The sequence below is a fragment of the Anolis carolinensis genome, chromosome 3, assembly GCF_035594765.1.
Source record: "Anolis carolinensis isolate JA03-04 chromosome 3, rAnoCar3.1.pri, whole genome shotgun sequence".
Lineage (NCBI taxonomy): Eukaryota > Metazoa > Chordata > Lepidosauria > Squamata > Dactyloidae > Anolis > Anolis carolinensis.
This window is the reverse complement of record NC_085843.1, coordinates 15,507,494-15,534,897: the sequence shown is the minus strand read 5'-3', so window position 1 is coordinate 15,534,897 and position 27,404 is coordinate 15,507,494. Positions and strand designations below refer to the sequence as shown.

The window sequence follows — 27,404 nt, the reverse complement described above, 5'->3', positions numbered from 1 at the left end:
ATTGTAATAGGTGATCTGTAGTATACTCTTCTCCACAGTCACATGTTGTGGACTCCACTTTGCAGCTCCATTTCTTAAGGTTGGCCCTGCATGTCATGGTGCCAGAGCGCAGTCTGTTCAGCGCCTTCCAAGTCACTCAGACTTCTGTGTGCTCAGGAAGGAGTCTCTCATCCAGTGTCAGTCACTGATTGAGGTTCCGGGTTTTAGCCTGCCACTTTTGGACTCTCGCTTGCTGGGGTGCTCCTGTGAATATCTCTGTAGATCTTAGAAAACTATTTCTCAATTTAAGGTGTTGGTGTGCTAGCTGATATCCGAACAAGGGATGGGCCAGAGATGTCACTGACTTGGTCCTTTCATTGCTGGCTGCTACTTCCCGGCGGATGTCAGGTGGTGCAATACTGGCTAAACAGTATAATTTCTCCAGTGGTGTGGGGTGTAGACATCCTGTGATAATCAGCATGTCTCATTAAGAGCCACAAATTAATCCTTCAAATTAAACCCATGATAGGTTCATCTTAGGGTCATCATGAGTTGGAAATGAGTTGAAGGCATAAGAATGAGAACAACAAAGTCCTTCAGAGTGCTAGTGTATTTTTATACTTTCCAAATTAAAACCATCACTATCAATACTGTCAGAAGACATTGGAGGAAACTTGATGGTACTCTACAGTCAGCAGATTTACGGGCTTTTTTTGGCAGCTTCAAGAGTTTCTCGTGCAGCATCCCAACACAGTCAATAACTTCAAATGCTGTTTGATATCCAGATTATTATTTTTTTGCTGCAGTAGTTAAATTAACTTTTAGTATATTCTAAAAATGTAAGGATAATATCAGTATGGAATCATGGCAGTTGGAATTTTACAATAGCTTTAGCCTTCTCTGCTAAAGAGTGCTGGTGCATCACCAAACTACAAATCCCAGGATTCCACATCACTGTACCATGGCAGTAAACATGATGTCAAACTACATCAATTCTACAATGTAGATGCACTCGGAGTATGAAAGAATATTTTCTTTATCTGAATATATAACTGGGTCAACTCTAGAGCATCTTTGGAAAGAACAGGCTTTTATAAATCTGCTTAAGATACCCATTCTAAAAAGGAAATATGTGCAATTGTTCACGGAAATAAAAATATGCCTTTAACTCAAGTATAGCCACAATTGTGCGTGTCATTATCAAATGGAACTGGTGTTGAAAGTGATAGAAGAATGAAATGTTTACATCAAGTTCTTACGAAATCAAAGCTTGTACATCACAGATGTGTCTTTCGTAACAGATGCTCCATTATAGGACTGAGCAATTAGTTTGTCAAAATTTAAACTGTAAACAGACACTGAAGATATCTCAGATGTTACACTTTGAGCATACGGAGAATGAAGCTCCACAACAACAACAAACCTCTCTGTTGGTTTTTCATGCTTACAAGGATTCAGACAGCAAGTGCTTCATTGTCAGTGCTTTCTTTGTCCTAGTCTTGTCATCCAACAATGTGACATAAGTACTTTCATGAAAGGGCTTCATAATAATTTCCAAAACTGTTTTAGCCATGATGTTGATAATTTCATTTTGGATTTCAGAATGGGTGGAATAATTCTTAAAATTTCTTGCGAGTTTTGCTCTTTCATAGAATCATAGAGTTGGAAGAGACCTCGTGGACCATCCAGTCCAACCCCATTCTGCCAAGAAGCAGGAAAACCACATTCAAAACACCCCCAATAGATGACCATCCAGTCTCTGCTTTAAAGCCTCTAAAGAAGGAGCCTCCACCACAGTCCAGGGCAAAGAGTTCCACTGTTTAACAGCTCTCACAGTTAGGAAGATCTGCCTAATGTTCAGGTGGAATCTCCTTTACTGTAGTAAAGGTACCCCAATCATTGGGTTGCTGTGAGTCTTTTGGAAGACTAGCCCAAAAGACTAACAGCAACCCAGTGATTCCAGTCATGAAAGCCTTCAACAATACAGTACCCCAATCAGTTAGCCTTATTGCAACCAAATGCTGCACAGAGCTGATCCAGAGTAAATGGGGAAAGGCCACCTTAACGCAGCCTTCACTCACATTAATCAAACAATTGGGAGCAACCTGTGACATTAGGCCCATATAAATCCACTGCCATCACATGTTTCCTGGCCTTGGAGCCTAGGGACATGGGATGGCACTTGCTATCCCCTTCCATTCTATGTGTTGCAGCAGTTTCCAGATGTGCCATGTGTCCTGCTGGTTGGCCATCACCTGCAGTGATATTGGGTGAGGTGATGGGGCGATTTGGGAAAGAGATGGTGAGAAGACGGGCAATTCCTCCTCTCCCGCTCCCTCATTACCCAGAGGAGGGCGACTAAAATGATCAAGGATCTAGAGAACAAGCCCTTTGAGGAACGTCTTAAAGAGCTAGGCATGTTTAGCCTGCAGAAGAGAAGGCTGAGAGGAGACATGATGGCCATGAATAAAGATGTGTTATAGGGACGAGGGAGCAAGCCTGTTTTCTGCTATCCTGGAGACTAGGGCACAGAACAACAGCTTCAAACTACAAGAAAGGAGATTCCACCTAAACATTAGGAAAAATTTCCTGACTGTATGAGCTGTTCAACAGTGGAACTCTCTGCCTCATCGTGTGATGGGAGCTCCTTCCTTGGAAGCTTTTAAGCAGAGGTTGGATGGCCATCTGTCAGGAGAATTTCGATTGTGCTTTTCCTGCATGGCAGGGGTTAAGCAAGATGGTCCATGTGGTCTCTTTCAACTTTATGATTCTATATAGGGAACAGAAGGGGATGGCAAGGGTGGCCATCTGGCAGCACCAAACCAAGTTCAGTGCCACTGGGCAGTTGGGACACCCTTCCACTTCTGGAGTGTTGGGGAGTGGTGTGGTTGCTGCAGAAACCACTCTGGGGTGGATCCAGTATGTACCACATCAGATCTACCTCAAGAAAATGGGTCAGTGTGGATCCACCCTAAGTTACACTTACATCCTAAAATAGGAGTTAAATTACACCTTGGGGTTACAGACTGAGTGCTGATTTGGGTTCTATTCTGACAAATGTAAGCCTCTTAATCAGTAGAATAAATGTGATTATAAAATATAAAGTATGTTGTAGAATGTGTGTGTAATACTAAAGGCATAAGCTCATTTTTCAGGGTCATGCAGAAGGCAGGCAATATCTATTGGCTCCAAGCAGCCTATTTCTTCAACACTACTTTTTCATGGCTGTTGAACTCAAAGCGTATTTCTTTGTGCTACCACCACTTGCATGACATGCTTTATATAACACATGTAGTGTACCAAAAAAAGGATTCTGGTATTGATCCACAATTTTCAAGCCTCTGTAGAAACTGTGCCTTTTTTGCTTCCAAGAGGCATGCTTAAGATAGCTTTCATAATTGTTCCGAAGCCAGTAATCATGTGGGCTACATTCTGAAAATTTCATAAATCCACTAGAGCATGATGAATGTTATATAAATGAGGCGAATGATGGTTTCCTGGCCTCAGCCCTCACTTACACATTCTGATAAAGATTTATCAGGCTGGGCAATTATAAAACAAACAAACTTTGTTTCAAAGTTCATGATCCGATGTTCTTTGAGCATCCACAATATGTTACTGAAATGACTGTTTTAAAAATGAAAATATATGTAAAGATGTCTCAATATTTAGAGCCAAATAGTCTGAGTTGGTTACTTCCTTGAATGGATCTATCCATCTGTAGTGAGATCTTCATCTTTTCATAATGTTTTATACTTCTCTACTGAACTGTGTTGTCTCATTATAAGTCCAAAGTATGTATGGCGATGTGGGGATGGACCGGATGTCCTTTGCGGTCTCTTCCAATTCTATGATTCTATGAAGGCAGCTCCATTTAGGGTCTTCAATGGTTCTTCTTGTCCCAGGGATATTGACAAAGATGATATGGCATATTATAATGCCACTTCTCCAATGAGAAAGTTTCACACATGCACAAAGGAAGTGCTGGGTTTTGGAAGTTTTTCAGTGCTTTGACCACCTTACTCTAACCTCATATAGAAGATATTTGGCTAAACTTAATGAGAATACAAAGGAGATAAGGTGAAATATTATGATTTCAAGCCTATTGCTGCAGTCTGAATCTTGTGATGGTTGCAAGTTATCTTAAACAGAAATGAATGGAGTCACAGATTTGTCTGCAAGATACAGACAGTGCCTAGCAACCAGCTGTTTTCTCCCCATTATCTCCCATAGGCTTCGCCTTCCTTTGTTCATCTTACTGGAGAGAGACAGACCCACAGGAAAAGACTTGGTCTGAAGAACACAGTATGGGACAATTTGGGTCATTACTGAGCCTTTAACTAGTAGGACACTTCCGTAGAAAACAGTTTGAGTTATACATCTCTGTGGATGCTCTCCTCTTTACCTCATGGGATTGGACCAAGATATTTTGAGTTGGAACAGCTCAAGGTATCCTTTTTATGCCAAGTCAAGTGGAAGAGTTATTTTGTCATAAAGAGTCACAAGTTCCTTAAAAACTACAAAAAATATATAGCCAACAATTGGTCACCAAAACCTGCCACCAAAGTCAGCCCAGAGCAGGGGCTGTTAGTGTGGCCCCAAAGTCCTCAACCATCCCAATTGCATTTGATATGCCACCCCCCTCTCCAAAGCTTGCAAAAGCAGATGTGTTTTCTATTTTATTGGAGTGTGTGTTTAGCCTTTCTAGCATTCTGCCTCCAAAGAAACAAACAAAGCAATAGGACCAGCCCTACTATTAGTCCCGGAATGACCCATTGTGGCAAGTGGAAAGAGTGAGTTTCCTGGGCAGAAAATTCATCCCTTCCACTTCATATTAATAGCCCATTCCTAGCCTAATGGTAGGGGAGCCAAAAGAACCTCCATGGAAGAAGACCTCGCCATACAACAAAGTGGTGCATTCCATTGACAAACAGCTACTAATTTTAGAAAGTTCTTCCTAATATTTTGGTGGAATCTTCCTTGCTTAGTTATTCCATGCCTCACAACCTCTGAGGATGCCTGCCATAGATGTGGGCGAAACATGGCCATACAGCCCGGAAAACATACAACAATCCTGTGATCCCGGTCATGAAAGCCTTCGACAACACATTTTGGTGGAATATGTTGTCCAACAGTTCGAATCAATTGGTCCAAGTCACAGTCTTTAGATCAGCAGAAAACAGCGGTGGCATAAAGTTTTAAACCCATGTGCTGGCTGGACTGCTGACCTGAAGGTTGGTTTGCTGACCTGAAGGTTGCCGGTCCTACTCCGTGAGATGGGGCGACCTCCTATCTGTCAGCTCTAGCTTGCGGGAACATGGGAGAAACCTCCAAGCAGGATGGTAACACATCCCGGTGTACCTTGGGCAACATCTCTGTAGATGGCCAATTCTCTCACACTAGAAGCGACTTGCAAAGTGTTCTCAAGTCGCTTCTGACACAATAAAAAAGCAGAAAACAAATATGCTCTTTCTTCAGTATGACCTTTGTGGTCTTTTCCAACTCAATGAGTTGGTTGAGTTGGTCGGGTCCAACTCAAGATTCAATGTGTCTATGATGTTGGCATCCAAGTTTTCAAATCTGTCAAGAATATTGCAGAAGAGCCCTCTTTATCCAAGAGTATTAGGTCAAAAGCCTAAGGCTGTCTCGAGGTGGACAGGATGCAGTAGTGACCACATCAATCCAGCCAAGAGCATATGATAGAGAAAAACAATATACACAAAGACCATTCATAGTATAGCAGAATCAGTCTCCTTGTTTTCCCAAAAGTCATCAATCTGTCTCTCCTCCATCAGCTTTTCCAGAAAGTGAGCTATAAAACAGGATAGAATTAAACCTCTCTATTTGAGCATAATCCTCCTTCCACGAAAAGACTGACCACTCCAAGCCAATATAAATGACATCAACTTTTTAAACTTTGTTAGGAATGCTTTTTTAACATGCAAATAAAATAGTCAAATTAAATGAAATTATACGCACACAAACATATAAATTACATATACACATTTAATGTTTTTTTGATGGGTGCATTTGTCTATCATACAAAACCCTGAATGTAGAGCTTGGAAAAGTGCTGTTTAGGATTATACAAGAGATCCATTGTACATTTATTTATGCAGATTTTCTTTTCTCCCAGCCAATTCATCAAGTAGGCATTTAGTGATTCAAGGGCCCTTTCACTGTAGTTATGTTTGATGAACCAACAGTCTTTTCACAGCAGGGGAATATCTTGATCAAAAAAGTGGGCAACAGGTTAAAACCTTACTGAAACTGGTTTAATCTGTTTTCTTACAAAAAAAAAATATAATGGTGGGTGAGAGTTCTGTATGCATACCCTGCAACTGTTCCATGGAAAAGACAGCCCCAGTGTAGTATTCTGCTATCCCATTTTTGTGCTGCTTTTTATGCCCCAGATTTTTTTTCCTCCTGACATTTTCCCCCTTTGTCCTCAGTTCAGTTCAATTGCTACAAAAAGTTGTTTGTGCACATCATGGAGAAAAAGAGGGTAGGTGACAAAATCTTGCTCTTCACAGTAGCTTCAGGCAAAAGTAAACTGCTGAGAGTCTCTCCAAGCTCTTTCTCATTCATTTTTGCCATCTTTGCAACATCCTGAGATTGCTTGGCCATATGTGTGCCAGGGTGCATCTACACTGCAGAATGAATGCAGTTTGACCCCACTTCAAGCCCCCAGTGATGCAATGGGTTAAACCCTTGTGCTGGCAGACTCTTGACTTGAAGGTTGGGTTGCTGACCTGAAGGTTGCCAGTTCAAATCCAACCTTGAGAGACAACGGATGAGCTCCCTCTGTCAACTCCAGCTCCATGTGGGGACATGAGAGAAGCCTCCCACGAGGATGGTAAAACATTAAACATCCGAGAGTCTTCTGGGCAACATCCTTGCAGATGTCCAATTCTCTCACACCAGAAGTGACTTGAAGTTTCTCAAGTTGATCCTTACGTGGAAAAAAATTCCCACTTCAATTGCCATGGCAAAATGGCAGTTGTAGTTTTAACATTATCTGCAAAAGAGTACTGGTGCCTCACCAAACAACAACTTCCAGGATTCTGGATTATTGAGTCATGGAAGTTCAAGTGGTGTTGAATTGCATTAATTCTACAATGTGGTCACACCTCCATAAAATGTTGAGTTGCTTTTTCTCTGCTAGAGTTAACAGATTGACATGTTCTTTAAGTTAATGGGCTCTCCAAAAAGTATGTAATAACGTCATGCTATATGTCAGGCTTAAGCAGGCTCCCACCCAATGAATAAAATTTCTCTGTAATACATTGCAATGTACTATAACTTTCAAAATAACCAAAAAAGACCACTGTTTTTGCAGCACCAGTTTTTCATGAAAGTTGGACTACCAATGGCATGGAGACCAGTATGATGTCTTTGTTGGTGAGAGAAAGAGAAAAGCTTCCAAAGCATTCCATTAAAAAAATTATATGCTGACATAAAATACAGCCCCGCTGTATCTATTATAGGAAGAGAGCTAATTCTTTGTGTTTATTTTTTACTAGAGACAAAACTTTGCCTGATACTAAAAATTATACTTTAGCCCTTTGATAAGCTTGCTGATTTCAGTAATAAAATTGAGCCTCCCTGGTTTACAGACTCAGAGCTGAGTCCATTTCAAAAGGCTTGATTGCATTTCCCAAGGTCTTGCAAAACAAAGAGGGAAGGAAGCAAGCAAACAAGCCTGTCCTCCCAAGATATTTGATAACAGCACGTCTTCTTCTTGGGAACATCACGTTGTGCAAAATTAAGCAGAGACACTGTTGGATTCCATGGCAATTTTATCTTTAGCATGGCTGCTATAGAATCAGCAGCTGTTGATAATAAAATGGAGCATGATGTAAACATCAGTATAAAACAAATCATAGTCAATCAAACCCCATTTCTAGTTGGTATGTATCTCCCTGCCTGATCATGGAAGTTCAAGAGGTGCCAATCTGTATTCATGTCACAGTGTTGATGCACCCAAAGTCTTGCCTAAGGAAAAGCATGTTGCTGTTGTTTATTCATTCAGTCACTTCTGACTTTTCATGACCTCATGGACCAGCCCATGCCAGAGCTCCCTGTTGGCCATGGCCACCCCCAGTTCCTTCAAGGTCAAGCCAGTCACTTCAAGGATACCATTCATCCATCTTGCCCTTGGTCGGCCCCTCTTCCTTTTTCCTTCCATTTTCTCCAGCATCATGATCTTCTCCAAGCTTCCCTGTCTTTTCATTATGTTGCCAAAGTACTTAATCTTTGCCTCTAATATCCTTCCCTCCAGTGAGCAGTCGGGCATTATTTCCTAGAGTATAGACTGGTTTGATCTTCTTAAGGGCCAAGGCATTGCAGAATTTTCCTCCAACACGATGGTTCAAAAGCTTATGGTCCAGCTCTCACATCCATAGGTTACTACAGGGAATACCATTGCTTTAACTATACAGATCTTTGTTTGTTGCCAGTGGATCAGTAAATGGATCAGTACAAGGAAATGTATGGCATCTCCTTAAATCAGCAGGAGACCTGAAGGCACACACAAAGTACATTTACAATGCACAATTATTGTAGTTTGACACAATTTTAACTTCCACGGCTTAATGCTACGGACTCGTAGGAGTTGTAGCCTGACAAGATCTTCATAAATGTATGTCTGCCAAAGAGTGCTGGTGCCTCACTAAACTTCCATAACATTGAGCAAATGGTGATGACAGTGCAGATCAGGCATAGGCAAACTTTTGCTCTCCCTCCAAGTGTTTTGGACTTCAACTCACACAATTCCTAACAGCTGACCAGTTGTTATGAATTTTGGGAGTTGAAGTCCAAAACACCAAGAGGGAGGACCAAAGTATGCCCATGCCTGGTCTAGATGCACCCCAAGTATAGAATCATAGACTCATAGAATCATAGAGTTGGAAGAGACCTCATGGGCCCATCCAGTCCAACTCCCTGTCAAGAAGCACGGAAATCGCATTCAAAGCACCCCCGACAGATGGCCATCCAGCTTCTCCTGAAAAGCTTCCAAGAAAGGAGCATCCACCACACTCCAAAGCGGAGAGTTCCACTGCTCAACAGCTCTCACAGTGAAGAAGTTCTTCCCAATGTTCAGGTGGAATATCCTTTCCTGTAGTTTGAAGAGATTCTTCCACGTCCTAGTCTCCAGGGCAGCAGCAAGTGTTCAACTGTTCATCAATAAAATGTGGAAATAAATAACATTAAGCTAATGCAGTGCAATGTGAATGGCAAGGACAGTATAGATCAGGCATGTGCAAACCTCAACTCTCCAGGTGTTTTGGACTTCAAATCACACAATTTCTAACTTGTGGGAGTTGAAGTGCAAAACACCTGGAAAGCAAAAGTTTTCCCATGCCTGGTGTAGATGCACCCCAAGTATTCATCAGTGTAAATGTGGAAATACATAACATTGAGCTATGTGATGCAAATGGCAACGATAGTGTAGATCAGGAATGATGATGATGATGATGATGATGTACAGAAGAACTACAAACAGAGGCACAATTATGTGGCTCAAATGATTCTTTGGAATTTATGTCATATGTACCATCTTCCAGCAGTAAAGAACTGGTGGGATCACAAACCTTCAAAGGTAGTGGAAAATGAGCATGCAAAAATACTGTGGGACTTTCAAATCCAGACTGACAAAGTTTTGGAACACAACACACCAGACCTCACAGTTGTGGAAAAGAAAAAGGTTTGGATTATTCATGTCGCCATACGAGGTGACAGTCGAATTGACGTAAAGGAAAAACTCAGCCATTATCAGGACCTTAAAATCGAACTGCAAAGGCTCTGGCATAGACCAATACAGGTGGTCCCGGTTGTAATCGGCACACTGGGTGCCGTGCCAGAATAACTCAGCTGGCATTTGGAAGCAATAAACATTAACAAAATCATGATCTGTCAACTGCAAAAGGCCACCTTAGTGGGATCTGCACACATCATCTGAAACTACATCACACAGTCCTAAATGCTTGGGAAGTGTTCGAGTTGTGATTTTGTGATACGAAATCCAGCACATATATCTCGTTTGTTGTATCATATTGTGTCTTTGTGTCAATCTATATATATAAAAGGATAAAGTTGCGGGCGCAGTGACTATAACAACAAAACTAAACATCCCAGAAATACGAAATTTGGCAACACAATGCAAAATGCTTGCCTCCAGGTTACAACAACACAACCACACCACAAAACCACAATCCAGACCCACAACACTCACAACAACGCATCATGCGATAACAACACAACTAAACGCCCCAGAAATACAAAACTTGGCAACACAATGCAAAAGCCTTGCCTCCCAGTTGTAACAACACAACCACACCACAAAACCACAATCCGGACCCACAAAACTCACAACAACGCATCGGGACTATAACACAACAAAACGCCCCAGAAATACAAAATTTGACAACACAACGCAAAAGCCTTGCCTCCCAGTTGTAAGAACACAACCACAACACAAAACCACAATCCGGACCCAAAAAACTCACAACAACGCATCATGACTATAACAACACAACTAAACGCCCCACAAATACAAAACTTGGCAAAACAATGCAAAAGCCTTGCCTCCCGGTTGTAACAACACAACCACACCACAAAACCACACCGGACCCACAAAACTCACAACAACGCATCATGACTATAACAACACAACTAAACGCCCCAGAAATACGAAACTTGGCAACACAACACAAAAGCATTCCCTCCCGATTGTAACAACACAACCACACCACAAAACCACAATCCGGACCCACAAAACTCACAACAATGCATCGTGACTATAACAACACAACTAAACGCCCCAGAAATACAAGACTTGGCACACAACTAAACGACCCAGAAATACAAAACTTCGCAACACAACACAAAAGCCTTGCCTCTCAGTTGTAACAACACAACCACACCACAAAACCACAATCCAGACCCACAAAACTCACAACAACGCATTGTGACTATAACAAATACAACATTTGACAACACAACTCATCCACCTCCCCAATCCCTACATTCACACTTGGCCTCCAAAAAAACAATTACAATAATAACAATGACAACAACAACAACAATAAGAATCAACACCATCACAGGCAAGAAACAGCCAGGCACTGAGGCTGAGAGGCCAGTCAATGCTAAACTGGGCCTCCAAAAAACAATACAGTAGCATCTAACTTATCCAACCTTCATAATCACTACTACAACAATAATAATAAACACCTACACAGGCAAAACAAAAAAAAGACTATTGTACCACAATAAAAATATAAACCGCACTCAGTAGAATCAGACATTACAATTAACAACAAACCAAAGACAACAGGGATCTTAAGCAATTATCAATCAACACAAAAATTGAAGAAGGTAACAGACTTCAAATACTACTACTAATGTGAGTATAAAGAAGGTGGAGGTCACAGCATCAATACAACCTAATGTAGACTGACCAACACTACCAGACTAAGCCACAGCAACGCGTGGCCGGGCACAGCTAGTAATAATAATAATAATAATAATAATAAAAACTTCATGAGTGGAGTGCCGCAGGGTTCCGTCCTGGGCCCGGTTCTGTTCAACATCTTTATTAACAACTTAGACAAAGGGTTAGAAGGCACGATCATCAAGTTTGCAGATGACACCAAACTGGGAGAGATAGCTAACACTCCAGAAGATAGGAGCAGAATTCTAAACGATTTTAACAGACTAGAGAGATGGGCCGAAACTAATGAAGTTCAACAGGGACAAATGCAAGATACTTCACTTCGGCAGAAAAAATGGAATGCAAAGATACAGAATGGGGGACGATGCCTAGCTCAACAGCAGTACGTGTGAAAAAGATCTTGGAGTTCTTATGGACAATAAGTTAAACATGAGCCTACAAAGTGATGCGGCAGCGAAAAAAGCCAATGGGATTCTGGCCTGCATAAATAGGGGTATAGCATCTAGATCCAGGGAAGTCATGCTACCCCTCTATTTTGCCTTGGTCAGACCATACCTGGAGTCTCACTGTGTCCAATTCTGGGCACCGCAATTGAAGGGAGATGTTGACAAGCTGGAAAGCGTCCAGAGGAGGGCGACTAAAATGATCAAGGGTCTGGAGAACAAACCCTATGAGGAGCGGCTTAAAGAGCTGGGTATTTTTAACCTGCAGAACAGAAGGCTGAGAGGAGACATGATAGCCATGTACAAATACGTGAAGGGAAGTCATAGGGAGGAGAGAGCAAACTTGTTTTTTGCTGCCCTGCAGACTAGGACGCGGGACAATGGCTTCAAACTACAGGAAAGGAGATTCCACCTGAACATCAGGAAGAACTTCCTCACTGTGAGAGCTGTTCAGCAGTGGAACTCTCTGCCTCCGAGTGTGGTGGAGGCTTTTAAGCAGAGGCTTGATGGCCATCTGTCAAGGATGCTTTGAAGGAGATTTTCCAGCTTCTTGCAGGGGGTTGGACTGGATGACCCATGAGGACTCTTCTAACTCTATGGTTCTATGAATAAATCAATGCCAGCCGATGTGGCAGTCGTAGACAAGCTCCCATCCACTGGGTGAGAGGGGTATGTATATATATAAAGAAGGGCACGGGTTCTGCCGTGTAGACCCACCCTTCCCCTTGGCCTGCCCCTCCTGCTCCGTCCGGCTTGAAAGGCAAGGCAGGGGAGAGGTCCCTCCCTCCCTGGGCGCCTTGGAGAGGCTCCTTCTTCGGCGGGAGAAGAAGGACAGAGCCGCGGACGATGCCGAAGAAGCCGCCCTCGCCTCTGCCTTCTGCTTCGCCGCCTCCTCCGCCTCCTTCCCCGGCTCCTCTGCCTCCGCAGGAGCGGCTCTACAAGCTGCTGGTGATCGGCGACCTGGGCGTGGGCAAGACCAGCATCATCAAGCGCTACGTCCACCAGAACTTCTCCCCGCACTACCGGGCCACCATCGGCGTGGACTTCGCCCTCAAGGTCCTGCCCTGGGACGCCCACACCGTGGTCCGCCTCCAGCTCTGGGACATCGCCGGTAGGACAACGGGACCTGGGATAGGTGGTCTCCAGGCAGAAAGTTCTGGGGAAGTTCCTGGGGATTGAGGAACCTAGCAGCAGGGATGGGGTGATAGAAGAAAGTCCTTCTTGCCTTCAACTTCATCTCCTTCCTCTTCTCCTTCATCATCATTTCTATCCCATCTTCCTTTTTCTCACAGTTCAGAACTGCATGTAGTCATAGCTTTGTTTCTATGGCAGGCATGGGCAAACTTGGGCCCTCCAGGTGTTTTGGACTTCAACTCCCACAATTTCCTTGGAGAGATAAGGCGGGTTACAAATAAAATTTTATTTGGTTTGCTGTGAGTTTTCTGGGCTGTATGACCATGTTCCAGAAACATTCTCTCCTGACATTTCACCCACATCTTAAGTGGCTGAGGGGCAAAAAGGAAAGAGCCTGAGGCTGTGAGGAATGGTGGGAGTTGAAGTCCAAAACACCCGTAGAGCCGAAATTTGTCCATGCCTGTTCAATGGTGTGGAAACATTATCACTATGCAACACAGTTTTTGTTCCTGGGTTGTAAATGTCATTTCCTAATTGGTTTTATTATAGTGTCAGCATCACATTACATAATAATAATAATAATAATAATAATAATAATAATAATAATAATAATAATAATAACAACAACACAGTCGAGTCTCACTTATGCAACACTCACTTATCCAATGTTCTGGATTATCCAACACATTTTTGTAGTCAATGTTTTCAATACATTGTGATATTTTGGTGCTAAATTCGTAAATACAGTAATTACAACATAACATTACTGCGAAATGAACTACTTTTTCTGTCAAATTTGTTGTATAACATGATGTTTTGGTTCTTAATTTGTAAAATCATAACCTAATTTGATGTTTAATAGGCTTTTCCTTAATTCCTCCTTATTAACCAACATATTCGCTTATCCAACGTTCTTCCGGCCCGTTTATATTGGATAAGTGAGACTCTACTGTAATAATAATAATAATAATAATAATAATAATAATAATAATAATTGGAACTTATGCCTCAAGTACCACCTGCCAGCAGTAAAGAACTGATGGGATCACAAACCTTCAAAAGTATTGGAAAATGAACACACAAAGATACTGTGGGACTTCCGGATCCAGACTGACAAAGTTCTGGAACACATCACACCAGACATCACAGTTGTGGGAAAGAAAAAGGTTTGGATCATTGATGTCGCCATCCCAGGTGACAGTCGAATTGACGAAAAACAACAGGAAAAACTCAGCTGCTATCAGGACCTCAAGATTGAACTTCAAAGACTCTGGCAGAAACCAGTGCAGGTGGTCCCGGTGGTGATGGGCACACTGGGTGCCGTGCCAAAAGATCTCAGCCGGCATTTGGAAACAATAGACATTGACAAAATCACGATCTGCCAACTGCAAAAGGCCACCCTACTGGGATCTGCGCGCATTATCTGAAAATACATTACACAGTCCTAGACACTTGGGAAGTGTTCGACTTGTGATTTTGTGATACAAAATCTAGCATATCTATCTTGTTTGCTGTGTCATACAATACAATAATAATAATAATAATAATAATAATAATAATAATGATGATGATGATGGTAAAGGTTTTTCCCTGGCATTAAGTCTAGTCGTGTCGGACTCTGGGAGTTGGTGCTCATCTCCATTTCTAAGCCGAAGAGCTGGCATTGTCCGTAGACACCTCCAACGTCATGTGGCCAGCATCACTTCATGGAATTGTTGTTACCTTCCTGCCAGAGCGGTACCTATTGATCTACTCACATTTACAAATTTTTGAACTGCTAGGTTAGCAGAAGCTGGGGCTAAAAGCTCACTCCACTCCCTGGATTCAAACCATTGACAGCAAGTTCAGCAACTCAGCAGTTTAATTCGGTACCTCTCTGGTGGGAAGTTAACTGTGCTCCATGCAGTCATGCTGGCCACATGACCTTGGAGGTGTCTACGAACAACGCTGGCTCTTGGGTTTAGAAATGGAGATGAGCACCAACCTCGAGAGTTGGACAGAGTTAGATTTAATGTCAGGGAAAAACCTTTACCCTTACCTTTATATTATTATTATTATTGACACAACAATATTGTATGACACAGCAAACAAGATAGATATGCTGGATTTCGTATCACAAAATCACGTCGAACACTTCCCAAGTGTCTAGGACAATGTGATTATTATTACTATTATTATATAATGTGATGCTGACATTATGTGCCACCAGGAGCTTCAATAATATACTAATATATAATAATATATTATAATATAATAATATACTATGTTATACTTAATAATAGTAATATATTAATACAAATGCAGCATTGCCCAAACACGAATCCAGACATTTGAAAGCTACTGCAGACTAATTCAATCAGGAAAGTCAGCCATAGCAGAGCACTTGAATAACCAACCTGGACACAGTGTATTATTTGAGAACACAGAAATGCTGGAACACTCTCACAACCAGCATATCAGATTACACAGGGAAGCCACTGAAATCAACAACCATGTGGACAATTTCAACAGAAAGGAGGAAACCATGAAAATGAACAAAATCTGGCTACCAGTATTTTTTAAAAAAATCTAAAATCAGGACAGTAAATAAAGAACAACACTTTGAAAACAGGGGAATTCCTGACATGAAACAATCAGGGCCAGCTAACACCTCCCAACAAAAGCTTATCTTAGGCAGGAATCAGCCAGGCCTTGAAGCTGAAAGGCTTTTCAGTACTAATCAAGGTGATGAATTGCAACATTCACACTTTTTTTCCAACAGACAAGAGTTCTTTCTCTCATCCTGGACCTTCCACAGATATATAAACCCCACTTGCCTAGATTCCAACAAACCTCACAACCTCAGAGGATGCCTGCCATAGATGTGGGTGAAATGTCAGGAGGGAATGCTTCTGGAACATGGCCATACAGCCCGGAAAACTCACAGCAACCCAAATAAAATTGGGTTGGTTTCCAGCAAAGAATAGCAAACATTCAGTGCCATTAAACAATGCCAAATAAACAAATAATCCCAAGAATAAAACATCTATAACAATTACAATAACTACTTCATAAATTTAAATAATTAAATAAAATACGTGAATCTAATTAAGCCTATATAGTAGCAACTAATTAGTTTAAAAACAGTTAAAATTCACTAAGCCGTTTTATATAATTTTTAGATACATTTCAAATGAGTTGATTCCCTTCCTATCAGCTTTCTTGATTTTTTAAAGACCACACACTGAAGCAGAAAATACAATGGCACAGATAATCCTAATGTTAATATTCAATTACACTATGGAACAGGATTTTTGTTCCTGGGTTGGAAATGTCATTTCCTAATCGGTTCTATCATAAAAACCTGGGAAAAGTTTATTAAACTGCAAAAACATTTTGGAGCACATTTTGCTGTATTTTTTCAATGAATATCTCATTGAGTCTCAACCAGTTCAACAGACACAAAAACAGTTTTTGAAGTATAACAACTACAGTACATTCAAAGTACTTACCACACAATTAAGCAAGAAATAACACTTTCAAACCAGGAAAGAAAGTGTTTCACATTTTGTTACATAGTTATTGTTGTTACACTACTACTATTGCTAGCACTTTTCTATCCCTCCTTTTTCCCATTTCAAGACACTCATTTTAGAACTAAATGGCATAATATGTTTGCTCAAATAATGTGGAGGCAAAGGTACTTCTTGCCATTAATTATTATTACTGTTACTACTACTACTACTACTATCATCATGATTTATCTCCCTCCTTTTCCCCCTTTCGAGGCGCATATTTTAGAAGTGTACCGCGTAATATTTTTGCTCAAATGACAAGGAGGCGAAAGTACTCCTTACTTTCATCATCAGCAACTCCTTCATGACTTCTATCCCTCTGTTTTCCCATTTCAGGAGTCTGATTTCACAATATATTTTTTCAAATAATGTGGAGGCAAGGGTACCTTTTGCCAGTATAATTACTACTACTACTACTACTACTATTGTTACTATCATCTTCATCATTTATATCCCTCCCTTTTCCCATTTCAGAACCCACATTTCAGAACTGTGCAGAGTAAAATGTTTGCTCAAATGAAGTGAAGGCAAAGGTGCTCCTTGCTTTCATCATCATCAGTTCATTCATAATTTACAACCCTCCTTTTTCCCCATTTCGGAACTCAGATTTCAGAACTAAGTTGAGTAATATATTTGCTCAAATGATATGACGGTAAAGGTCCTTGCCTGCATCATCATCTCCTTCATCATTTATAGCCCTCATTATTTTCCATTTCAGGACACACATTTCAGAACTGTGTGTAGAGTATATGTATTATTATTATTTATTATTTACTGTACTTATACCCTGACTTTCTCATCTCCAAAGGGGGACTCGGGACGGGCTTCCAAACAATATGACAATAATTCAATGCCAGACTCAGACAGTAACAATATCAGTAAAACACAATGAGCCCCTGATAGCGTAGTGGGTTAAAGCCTTGTGACTTGAAGGTTGGGTTGCTGACCTGAAGGCTGCCAGGTTCGAATCCCACCTGGGGAGAGCGCGAATGAGCTCCCTCTATCAGCTCCAGCTCCATGCGGGGACATGAGAGAAGCCTCCAACAAGGATGGTAAAAATATCAAAACATCTGGGCGTCCCCTGGGCAACATCCTTGCAGACAGTCAATTCTCTCACACCAGAAGCGACTTGCAGTTTCTTAAGTCACTCCTGACATGGAAAAAAAGAAGAAAAACACAATATTATAGAACTCTACTCTGAAATATGTATATGTAAAAATATACATATCAATTAAAACAGTCTCTCAAATGATTAAAACATATCAAAAGTATTAAAAGTATCAAAAGTACCAACTGAGCTTTGTAAACATTGAACCAATTGCTTTGCCATTCCTCTGTCATACTTATGGGTCATATTAATCCCCAAAGGCTTGCTTAAATAGCCAGATCTTAAGATTCTTCGTGAAGCTTAAAAGTAAGAGGGCTGTTCTAATGTCACTGGGGAAGGAGTTCCACAGCTGTGGGGCCACCACCGAGAAGTCCTTGTCTCTCGTCCCGGTCAACTGTGCCTGCAATAGCGGCGGGCCTGAGAGCAGGATCTCCCAAAATGTCTTAACAATTGCACCAGATCATAAAGGGAGATGCGTTCCGACAGGTATGATGATGAAATAAAACCCTTCTTATCATCATCAGTAGTAGTAGTACTGTCATCATCATCATCATCATCATCATCATCATCCTTTCTTCTTTCCCCCCTCAGGACACATATTTCAATATTATAAGGCACCCTGAGTATATTGTAAGCCGCCCTGAGTTCCCTTTGGGGGTGAGAAGGGCAGGGTAGAAATGTTGTAATAAATAAATAATAATGAGGTGCAGAAAAAAAATTGATGGAATGTGGAAGTAAAATACTTCTTCCCATTATTATTATCATTAGTAGTAGTCATAGTATCATCATCCCTCCTTTTCCCATTTTGGGACACACATTTAATATATTTAATATATGGGAGATAGAGGAGCCCCGGTGGCGAAGTGTATTTAAGCACTGAGCTGATGAACTTGCTGACCGAAAAGTCCCAGGTTCAAATCCCAGGAGCGAAGTGAGCGCCCACTGTTGCTCCAGCTTCTGCCAATCTAGCAGTTCGAAAACATGCAAATGTGAGTAGATCAATAGGTACTGCTCCAGCGGGAAGGTAACAGTCATGCCAGCCGCATGACCTTGGAGGTGTCTACGGACAATGCCGGCTCTTCGGCTTAGAAATGGAGATGAGCACCAACCCCCAGAGTCAGACATGATTGGACTTAACGTCAGGGAAAACCTTTACCTTTACTTAGAGACAAAAATGCCTCTTGCTATTATTATTATTATTATTATTATTATTATTATTATTATTATTATTATTACTACTAGTAGTAGTATTGCTGTCATCATAATCATCCTTCTTTTTTCCCATTTTGAGAAAACATTTCAAAACTGTGCATCATGTTTGTTTCAATGATATGGAGACAAAATTTATGGGAGTTGGAGACAAGGTCAGTTTTTCCTTCATCTTTCCCTTCCTCCTTTATATTCTTTCTCATTCCCATTTCGGGACACACTTTTCAGAACTGTATGCATTAATATGTGTTCTTAAATGGTCTGGAGACATAAGTGGTGGGAAGTAGAAACAAAATAGTTCTTGCTTTTGTCCTCCTCTGCCTTTATATCATTTCTTTTTCCCATTCCAGGACTTAGATTTCAGAATTATTCAGAACTATAATATGTATGCTTAAATAATGTGGAGATGAAAGTGATGGAATGTGCAGGCAAAATTACTTCTTGCCATCATCATCATCAACATCATCATAATCATTCCTCCTTTTCATATCTCTCTTTCCCCCCCCCCCCTTTTGGGAGATATACATTAAAGAACTGTGTGCATTAATGTGTTTGTCTCAGTGATGCAGAGGCAAAAATGATGGGAGGTGGAGAGAAAAAATGGTTCTTGTCACCATCATCTCCATCATGATCATTTATCATGATCATTTATATCCCTCCTTCTTCCCATTTTGGGTACTCAACATTCAAAACTCTGCTTATTAATGTGTTTGCTCAAATGATGTGGAGGCAAAAGTGATAGGATGTGGAGAAATAATTTTGCCATGATGATTGTGATGATGATTTCTTCTTGTTGTGAACCTTCAAGTAGTTTCTGACTTAGAGTCACCCTAAAGCTCACTTGTCAAAGGGTTTTCTTGGCAAGATTTGTTCACAGGCAAATTTGCCTTTGCCTTCCTCTACAGATTAAAGAGCGGAACTTGCTCAAAGTCAACTAATGGGTTTCCATGGCCAAGGTAGGATTGGATTTGAACCCTAGTCATCAGTTTTCTCATTGCATTACTCAAATTTCAGAACTGTGCATACTAATATGCTAAAGTGATGGAATGTGGAGACGAAAATACTTTTTGCCTTTCTCTTTATAATTTTATTGTTGTGTGCGGCGCAATGGACTAAACCCTTGTGCCGGCTGGACTGCTGACTTGGAGGTTGGGTTGCTGACCTGAAGGTTGCTGGTTCGAATCTGCAGGATGGAGTGAGCTCCCATCTGTCAGCTCTAGCTTGTAAGGACATGTATGGAAGCCTCCCAGCAGGATGGTAACACAACCGAGCATCCCCTGGGCAACGTTTTTGTAGATGGCCAAATCTCTTACACCAGGAGTGATTTGCAATATGTTCTCAAGTTTTTTCAGACATGATAAAAAAAAATTCCGACCTAGTAGAAGCCTATTATGGAGGTTTCTTGGCGTGAGCTGTTCAGAGTGGCACGATTCTGAAATCTAAGCCCTGAAATGGGGAAAAGGAGAGATAATAATAATGACAACAATAACAACAATAAGGCAGGCTCAACTATGACTCTGGAGACCAAGGTTTGAATCACTTCTCCGCCATGGATACCCATTTCACATATGCAAGATAGATTTTAAAAGATTTTTTCAATGGAAGTGGTGTTTGACTTTGTATGTGTGTGTTTTAGTGTACTATTCACGTTTGCATGTTTTTGAACTGCTAGGTTGGCAGAAGCTGGGGCTAACAGTGGGAGCTCACCCCGCTCCCCAGATTCAAACTGCTGATCTTTTGATCAGCAAGTTCAGCAACTCATCAGTTTAATCTGCTGCACCACCAGGGCTCTAGTTTCTTATGTAAAAGTGCTTTAAAAAAAAAAAGAGCAGTTGTGATTTTTCACCTCCAAAACTTTAAAACATTTTTGAATAGCAATTCAATAGCTGGTTGAATCCTGTTTTTTTAAAAAAACTCTTTCTTTATAGCTGCCCCCCCCACACACACACACATACACACAAGAAAACATTTCTTTAGAGACAATACCAGCTGCTGTTTTTTATTACTTAGGAAAGAAAAAGAAATACATTGGGGCTATTTTCCTTTAGCCAATAAGCCTGCATTAATTCTTTCTGCAACGTTCTGACAAAACATGAGTGAAATCATTTTTGAACCAACAGCTTTAATCTCTAAACTCTGTTGTTGTTTTTCTTCCCCTCAAATTACATAAAATGATAGCAAAGGAATAAAATTCCTAAAATACTTTTGGAATTAAAAGATTTGAGATGCTTGCGCTGACTGTTGGCACAGCTGATATCAGTAACACTTACGCAATGAAGGTCTTTGTGTTTCATAAATTCACTGGCGTCCAAATTTCCAGCTCATTAAGTTGTTGATACACTTTTAGAATCTGGTATTATTGCTATGCAGAATGTGTAAAACTCTTTGGTCTTATTTATATGTTAGTTAGGACTTCTGCTACCAATACATGAATTGTTGAGTACTTGTTTACAACATGGCCAAATACAGTAAGCACCCTACAGCCGTGGGGAATACGTTCCTGGTGAGACCGTGGTTACCTGAAACTGTGGATATGACTGACTGCCTGGCTCCCAGTCCCAATATAGAGTTGCATTAGAGGATGAAGAGATTTATAGAGATGTATTCTTTTTAGGAATTTGCTAGGTCCTCTAGCAGAACTTCCATAGAATTATCTGGAAGAGAATTGTTCTGTTGAGAGTGGAACTCTTTCTCAAATGACACGGTTGATAAGAAATATATCTGGCTGTGTTTAAGGAATGTCCTTCATTTTTCTTCCACATCCCACTGTTGACCCTCCAAGTAAGGAAAAGGGTAGTAGAATAGAGGAAAGGCATTACCATAGTCTTCTCCCTTACATCTTTAAGCTCTTTCTTCATGGTTATTCAGGAATAAACAAGAGCCCTGGTGCACAGCAGGCTTCCACATCACCAGAGTAAAGTAAAATGGAAGCATAGGTATGTAACATTGCTTGTTCTTAGTGTTTATAATAAACATGTCTATTAATAATTTTTGTTAGAATAGCTGCAGCAAAGGGTAATGATCTGCACGTGTATTATAGAACAGCAATTTTATAAATTCTTTGCTACTATTATTTTTAATAATAAGTTGGACAGTGTATAATGGGAGATTTTACAAACCTCAGTAGAAGGAAAGGTTGTACAGCAAATCATGTGTGGTGTGATCATATGATGTAGCTTTCAGGCAGACTGTTAAAGATTTGGAAGTAATTAGGGAGGGAGCTATGGGTTTTAATGAGTAGCACAACTTCTGAATTATGCTGCAGGGCAGAGAGAATTGAAGTACTGTAAGTTGGGAAAAGGAGCCTTCCTTCATGAGGGGCAAGGTTCAAAGCAGGTCATTGAGTATTACTTCTAAGATGAGCTGTATTCGGGTTTATACAGATATGTTTGATTTGCACATATGGTAATGAGGACCATCCAGGGAAGTTCTGGATGGGAAAACCTGTAACAGTTGAAAACAGAGTACATACTTTTTCCAGTCAAGTTTACACACTGGCACCCCCAAGTAGAGCTGGGGATGGCTACAACCAAGAATCTTGGATATCTGCTGCTAGTCAGTAGAATCCCAGGGCCATCCCACTATCAATATAGCAACTCACCCCCAAAGTCTTGGCCTCTAATTCTGTCTAGCTTGGTGTAACAATATGTGTAGTTCTTCCCAATCCTGATCTATAGTGTAGAATAGATCAGGGGTCATGTGCTGGGCCCAAGGCTGTTCTCTTGTGGGGCCCATTTCCTTAAGATTTTTCAGTCTTGTTTTCCAGATCTTTGATCATCTTGGTAATCTTTCAACTTGTTGATATCCTTCTCAAACCATGGTGCCCAAAACTGGACACAGTATTCCAGGTGAGGTCTGACCAAAGCAGAGTAGAACAGCATTACTATTGTTCTCAATTTGGACATTCTTCTTCTTCTGATGCAGTCCAGAATTATGCCCCCCCCTTTTGAACTGCAGTTTTTGTTTTTGTGTGAGGTTGTTGGTTTGGGGTTTAGAAGATATGTCTTGCTGTTTTTTTATTGAAATGATTGAGTGAAGTTTTTTTGGACTTGAAACTCACTGTCAGCATGACTGTAGATAGTAGGCTTGTGCATTTCGGCGGAAGCTTGAACCGTTTTTGCTATCCGGATTTTGTGGGACCCACGGATCCATTTTCGCTTGCCTCCCAAAAACAGGTGGACATTCGAATAGACCTTTTCAGTCTACAGCTGGAAAATGCAGCTAGATCTGGCCCATTGGCGACAATGGGGGGTTCACTGGCTCCCCTTCCCATCATTTTTAGGACTATCGAGATGAAAATGGCCACACTTGGAGGCCTCATCTATTATTTATTTATTTATTCACAGTATTTATATTCCGCCCTTCTCACCCCGAAGGGGACTCAGGGCGGATCACATTACACATATAAGGCAAACATTCAATGCCTTAACATAGAACAAAGACAAACACGGGCTCCGAGCTGGCCTCGAACTCATGACCTCTTGGTCAGAGTGATTTGTTGCAGCTGGCTGCAGCTGGCTGCTCAACAGCCTGTGCCACAGCCTGGGCCACCAAGTTTCATAACATTTGGGTCATCCCCTGATTTTAAAGAATTTATTTTCTTTCTAGAAATAAAATCTCATTTCAAAGTTCCCAAAAGGGTATTCCCTGCTGGCCCTGCCCTGTAACATATCTAGAAGCAGTAGCAGGGCACCATTCCTTCCTGCCAACTGTCAAAGATGCACTTCCACATCACACAGCCCACCCACTATTACACCAATAAAAAAAACCAAAGCTTTTGCATTTCTTGTTCTCACAATATACTAGAAGAGACCAGCAGCCCACCATCCATAAGCAAGCAAGCAGCATGTCCCCTTATTAGGAAAACATTCCACTGGATGATCCACTGGGAAAAAAATCCATAAGTATTGTGGGAAATCTAGCCATGTTTGAAAAAAATCCTCAATGTTTTTGGTGCATATTATTATTAGATGAAATAAAGAAGGCAGAGAGCACAGAGAGAAATTTTCCAAATGCTGCACACCCACCTGCACTTTCCAACTCCTAGTCCTACTAAATAAATAATCAAGAAAATAAAGGAATCAATACTAGAGAGAGGCCAAGCTAAGCCAAAAGCTAAAGCTGAGAGCGAGCGGCAAGGCAATCTCTCTAGAGCCAGGATACAACTGAGCAATGGAGGCACTCACTTTATTAAATAGACACAGCTTGTGTAAGACAGATCATGGATTTCATCTATTCTGATTGGCCCAAGAGACAGGGCTCACAGAGAAACCCCATGTGAGCATGGGACAGCCTCTCCATGCACCATGTGATCCTGAATAGAGCAAAAGGTAGCTGTGACTGGCAGCCAGATGGTCCAGCTTGGTCGAAAAAATATGACGGCAGAGCCCTTGCCGTTGTGGGTATCCGAAGAAGCCAAACGCAAATGGCCAAAATGAATCTGTGCACAATTATTTATTTATTTATTTACAATATTTATATTCCGCCCTTCTCACCCTGAAGGGGACTCAGGGCGGATCACATTACACATATAAGGCAAACATTCAATGCCTTAACATAGAACAAAGACAAAGACAAACGCGGGGCTCCTAGTACAGTACTAGGATTTCTATCCCCCAACAACAACTTTTCCAAGATTTGGTAAAGCATCATTTGTTTGACTTGTTATAAACAGAAAATCCCTTCTTGCCCAGAAAGGGCCTATTTTGAAAAATAGATAAATTGATTTGCATCCTTTTGGTCCAATTATTTAAGCTCTTGACATTTCTGACTTCCTGATTTGTATGGCTAATCAGCCATAGCGATAATGTATATTCATATGTTATACATGTCTAATGAAAGCTCTTTAGATATCATCACCCTTGTTACAAAGAATGAAATAAAGACAAATAAACTGCTGCAGATAACTATGTTACTTGTAAATCACTACTTCCAAGCTCTATAAGGGATAGGATACACTTCGCTGAAATGCAGCTTACCCATTATGACCAGCCTTTCCTTATAGAATGGAGCATTGGATGGTATTCTAGAAAGTATTTGGTATTTATCGCATTGTCCTCCATTTGGCACAATGAGGCAGCTGCCTTGGGCAGACAATTTAAAGTGTCATGAAAGGGCAGGAAATCATTCACTGCTTATTGTTATTGTTATATTATTGAGGAGAGGCCCCAGTGGAAATGTATGTCCCACTTGTCCAGTTCTGACCACTCTGCACCTTGATTTGGGAGAGGCTTTATGTGTTGCTCTCTCTCAGACAGAAAAATCTCTTGACTTGAGTCTGTCTATCTGAAGCCTAGTAGGTGCCTGTTAGAGTCAAATGCCGCATTTCCTTTTTGGACTGCAAGCTTCAAAGGCTCTTGGGCTTTTGGGGACTGTAGTCCAAAAAGTAACTTCTCCAAGTTCTGGATAAGAAAATCACACTACACAAAGCTCTCTGCTTTTAAAGGAATTAGGAGCACAGGACTCCTGAAAAGTGGAAAAAATGGGAATGAAAAAAAACTGTTATTTTTCCCTGTGAAAGCACCTGTCTGGGAATATCTATGTTATCCAGCATGATCTTCTGGTAAACCTCATGTGGAAGTTGACCATAGACTTGTGCTTAAAGTCCTACAAATGCTCAGAGAAGTGCGCTCTCTAGAAATCTCTAGGTTCTCCATGATTTTTTGGACAGCTTCCAGCATTGAGCCCTGCATAATTTCTCTGGAATCAAGGATATTATTCAGACAACATCCCAAAGTCTGGTTGAAGAAACTATTCATGATATGATTCTAACTGACAAACCCATCATTCTGGCTGTTGCTTCATAGAAAGCCACACAGAAACCTGTTGTGCCTGATGGTTAAAATCATAACATTGGCAGGGACCACAGAGCCATTGAGTCCAAGCAAGAATCCACAAGGAAAGCTTTCATGAGAGGTAAATAACTATCCAACCTATGTTTTAAAATTGCTAATGAAGTATCCTTCATTGCCTACCACTTTCTAAATAGTTCAATTCCACTGTTGAATAGCTATTATCAATAAGTTCTTCCTAGTATTTGGTAAGAATAACTTTTCCATGGTCTGAATCCATTAGCCATCCCACAAGTACCATATCTTCCAGTCTTGTCTTCTCTTAAACATGCCTAACTTCCTCAACTATTTCTCATAGAGCTTGGTTTCCAGACCCTTTACTTCCTCTGAGCCCATCTCAACTTTTTGATTTGTTTCTTTTACTGTCTTTCTTAAACTGTAATGTCCAAGTGAGGTCTGCCCAGAGCAGAAAAAGTGGTGCCGTATATTATCCTGTATAAATCGACCTCATGTACAAGTCGAGTTCAGGATATGGGGCCAAAATTATGGATTTTGAGGGATATGGCAAGGGCTTGTTTTAGGTTCTTCTAGAATTTGCTAAGTTTTTACCTTTCATCACTCTACTCAGAGAAGGGGATGATTCCTATTTTGAGTTGCTGTGAGTTTTCTATTTTATTTACATTAACTTGTGAATAAGTCAGACCAGTTTTTAGTTGATTTTTTGGTTAAAATTTCTAGTTACACATGAGTATATACAGTACTTTTGACAGACATTGTTGTCCTGTTGATGCAGGCTAGTGTTGTACTCACATCACACTACTGATTCTTGTTTAGTTTGTAGTCTATAAAGATCTATGGTCCTTTTTACATGTACTGCTCTCAAGCAAAATATCACACATTCTGTATTTGTGGATCTGATTTTTCATGCCTAAATGGAGTACGTACATTTATCTTTCCTGAAATGTATTGACCATGTTCACTGGAGGGACACAAGTTTGTCAAGTCTAAGCTGTCTAAAAGGACTTTTCAGCCACGATCACATGATGGGAGCATGAAAAATGGAAGCTATCTCCAATGTTCAGGTTGAGCAAGAAACATAACTATTAATATGCATGCTCCTAGTTTAGCATTGGCAGTATTTGCGTATTTCCCCCCTCATTTTCTGCCTAAGCATACTAATCTCAGGGTTTCACATGGAAGACAGAAGCAATAATGAATGGATAGATTCATTTTCCATTCCTGGCCATTCCTATTTTAGAAACAGAGTCCCTTCAGGAATTGAGTGATATTATTCAAGTGTTGAAAAACTCTGTCAAGGAAAATATGCAGATTGTGCACCAGTGCTGAAAATATTGGAAGCACACCTTTCCACGAGGTTCACATGCAGAAATGAGGTTCTTACGGTGTGTTCTTGGCTATGTTCCCTTGTCAATATAGCACATTTGTAAAAGGGGAGAGAGATTATCTTTCTTACCCCTTGTGAATAGGGAGGTAAAGAATACTCACAAAGGTTCCTGTACTCAATTGGAAAGATATGCCAACACTTTCATCACAACAGTCAAATCACATTTTGGGATTTTTATGCAACAATACAGAGCGCTGGAGTGAGGGTTTGAGTGGTGGACTAGTGTCTGGAAACATTTTGGATGTCCATGATTCCTTTATGTTTTCCAAGCTGTTCATAAATAAAGGTATTAGGCATATAATGTCCAGATCCAGGGAAGTCATGTT

The 27,404-nt window shown here is 40.8% G+C and overlaps 2 protein-coding genes across 2 annotated transcripts in view; both read left to right on the top strand.

The window, feature by feature from the left end:
• Nucleotides 1-27,404, top strand: part of grm5 (glutamate metabotropic receptor 5) — a 1,174,932-nt gene that overhangs the window by 394,435 nt on the left and 753,093 nt on the right. The gene's annotated exons all lie outside the window — the stretch shown is intronic.
• Nucleotides 12,542-27,404, top strand: part of rab38 (RAB38, member RAS oncogene family) — a 37,819-nt gene continuing 22,956 nt past the window's right edge. The window contains exon 1 of the mRNA XM_062974521.1: nt 12,542-12,988. Within this exon, the coding sequence (XP_062830591.1) occupies nt 12,724-12,988 (265 nt within the window). The 5' untranslated portion in view covers nt 12,542-12,723. The remainder of the gene's footprint in view (nt 12,989-27,404) is intronic.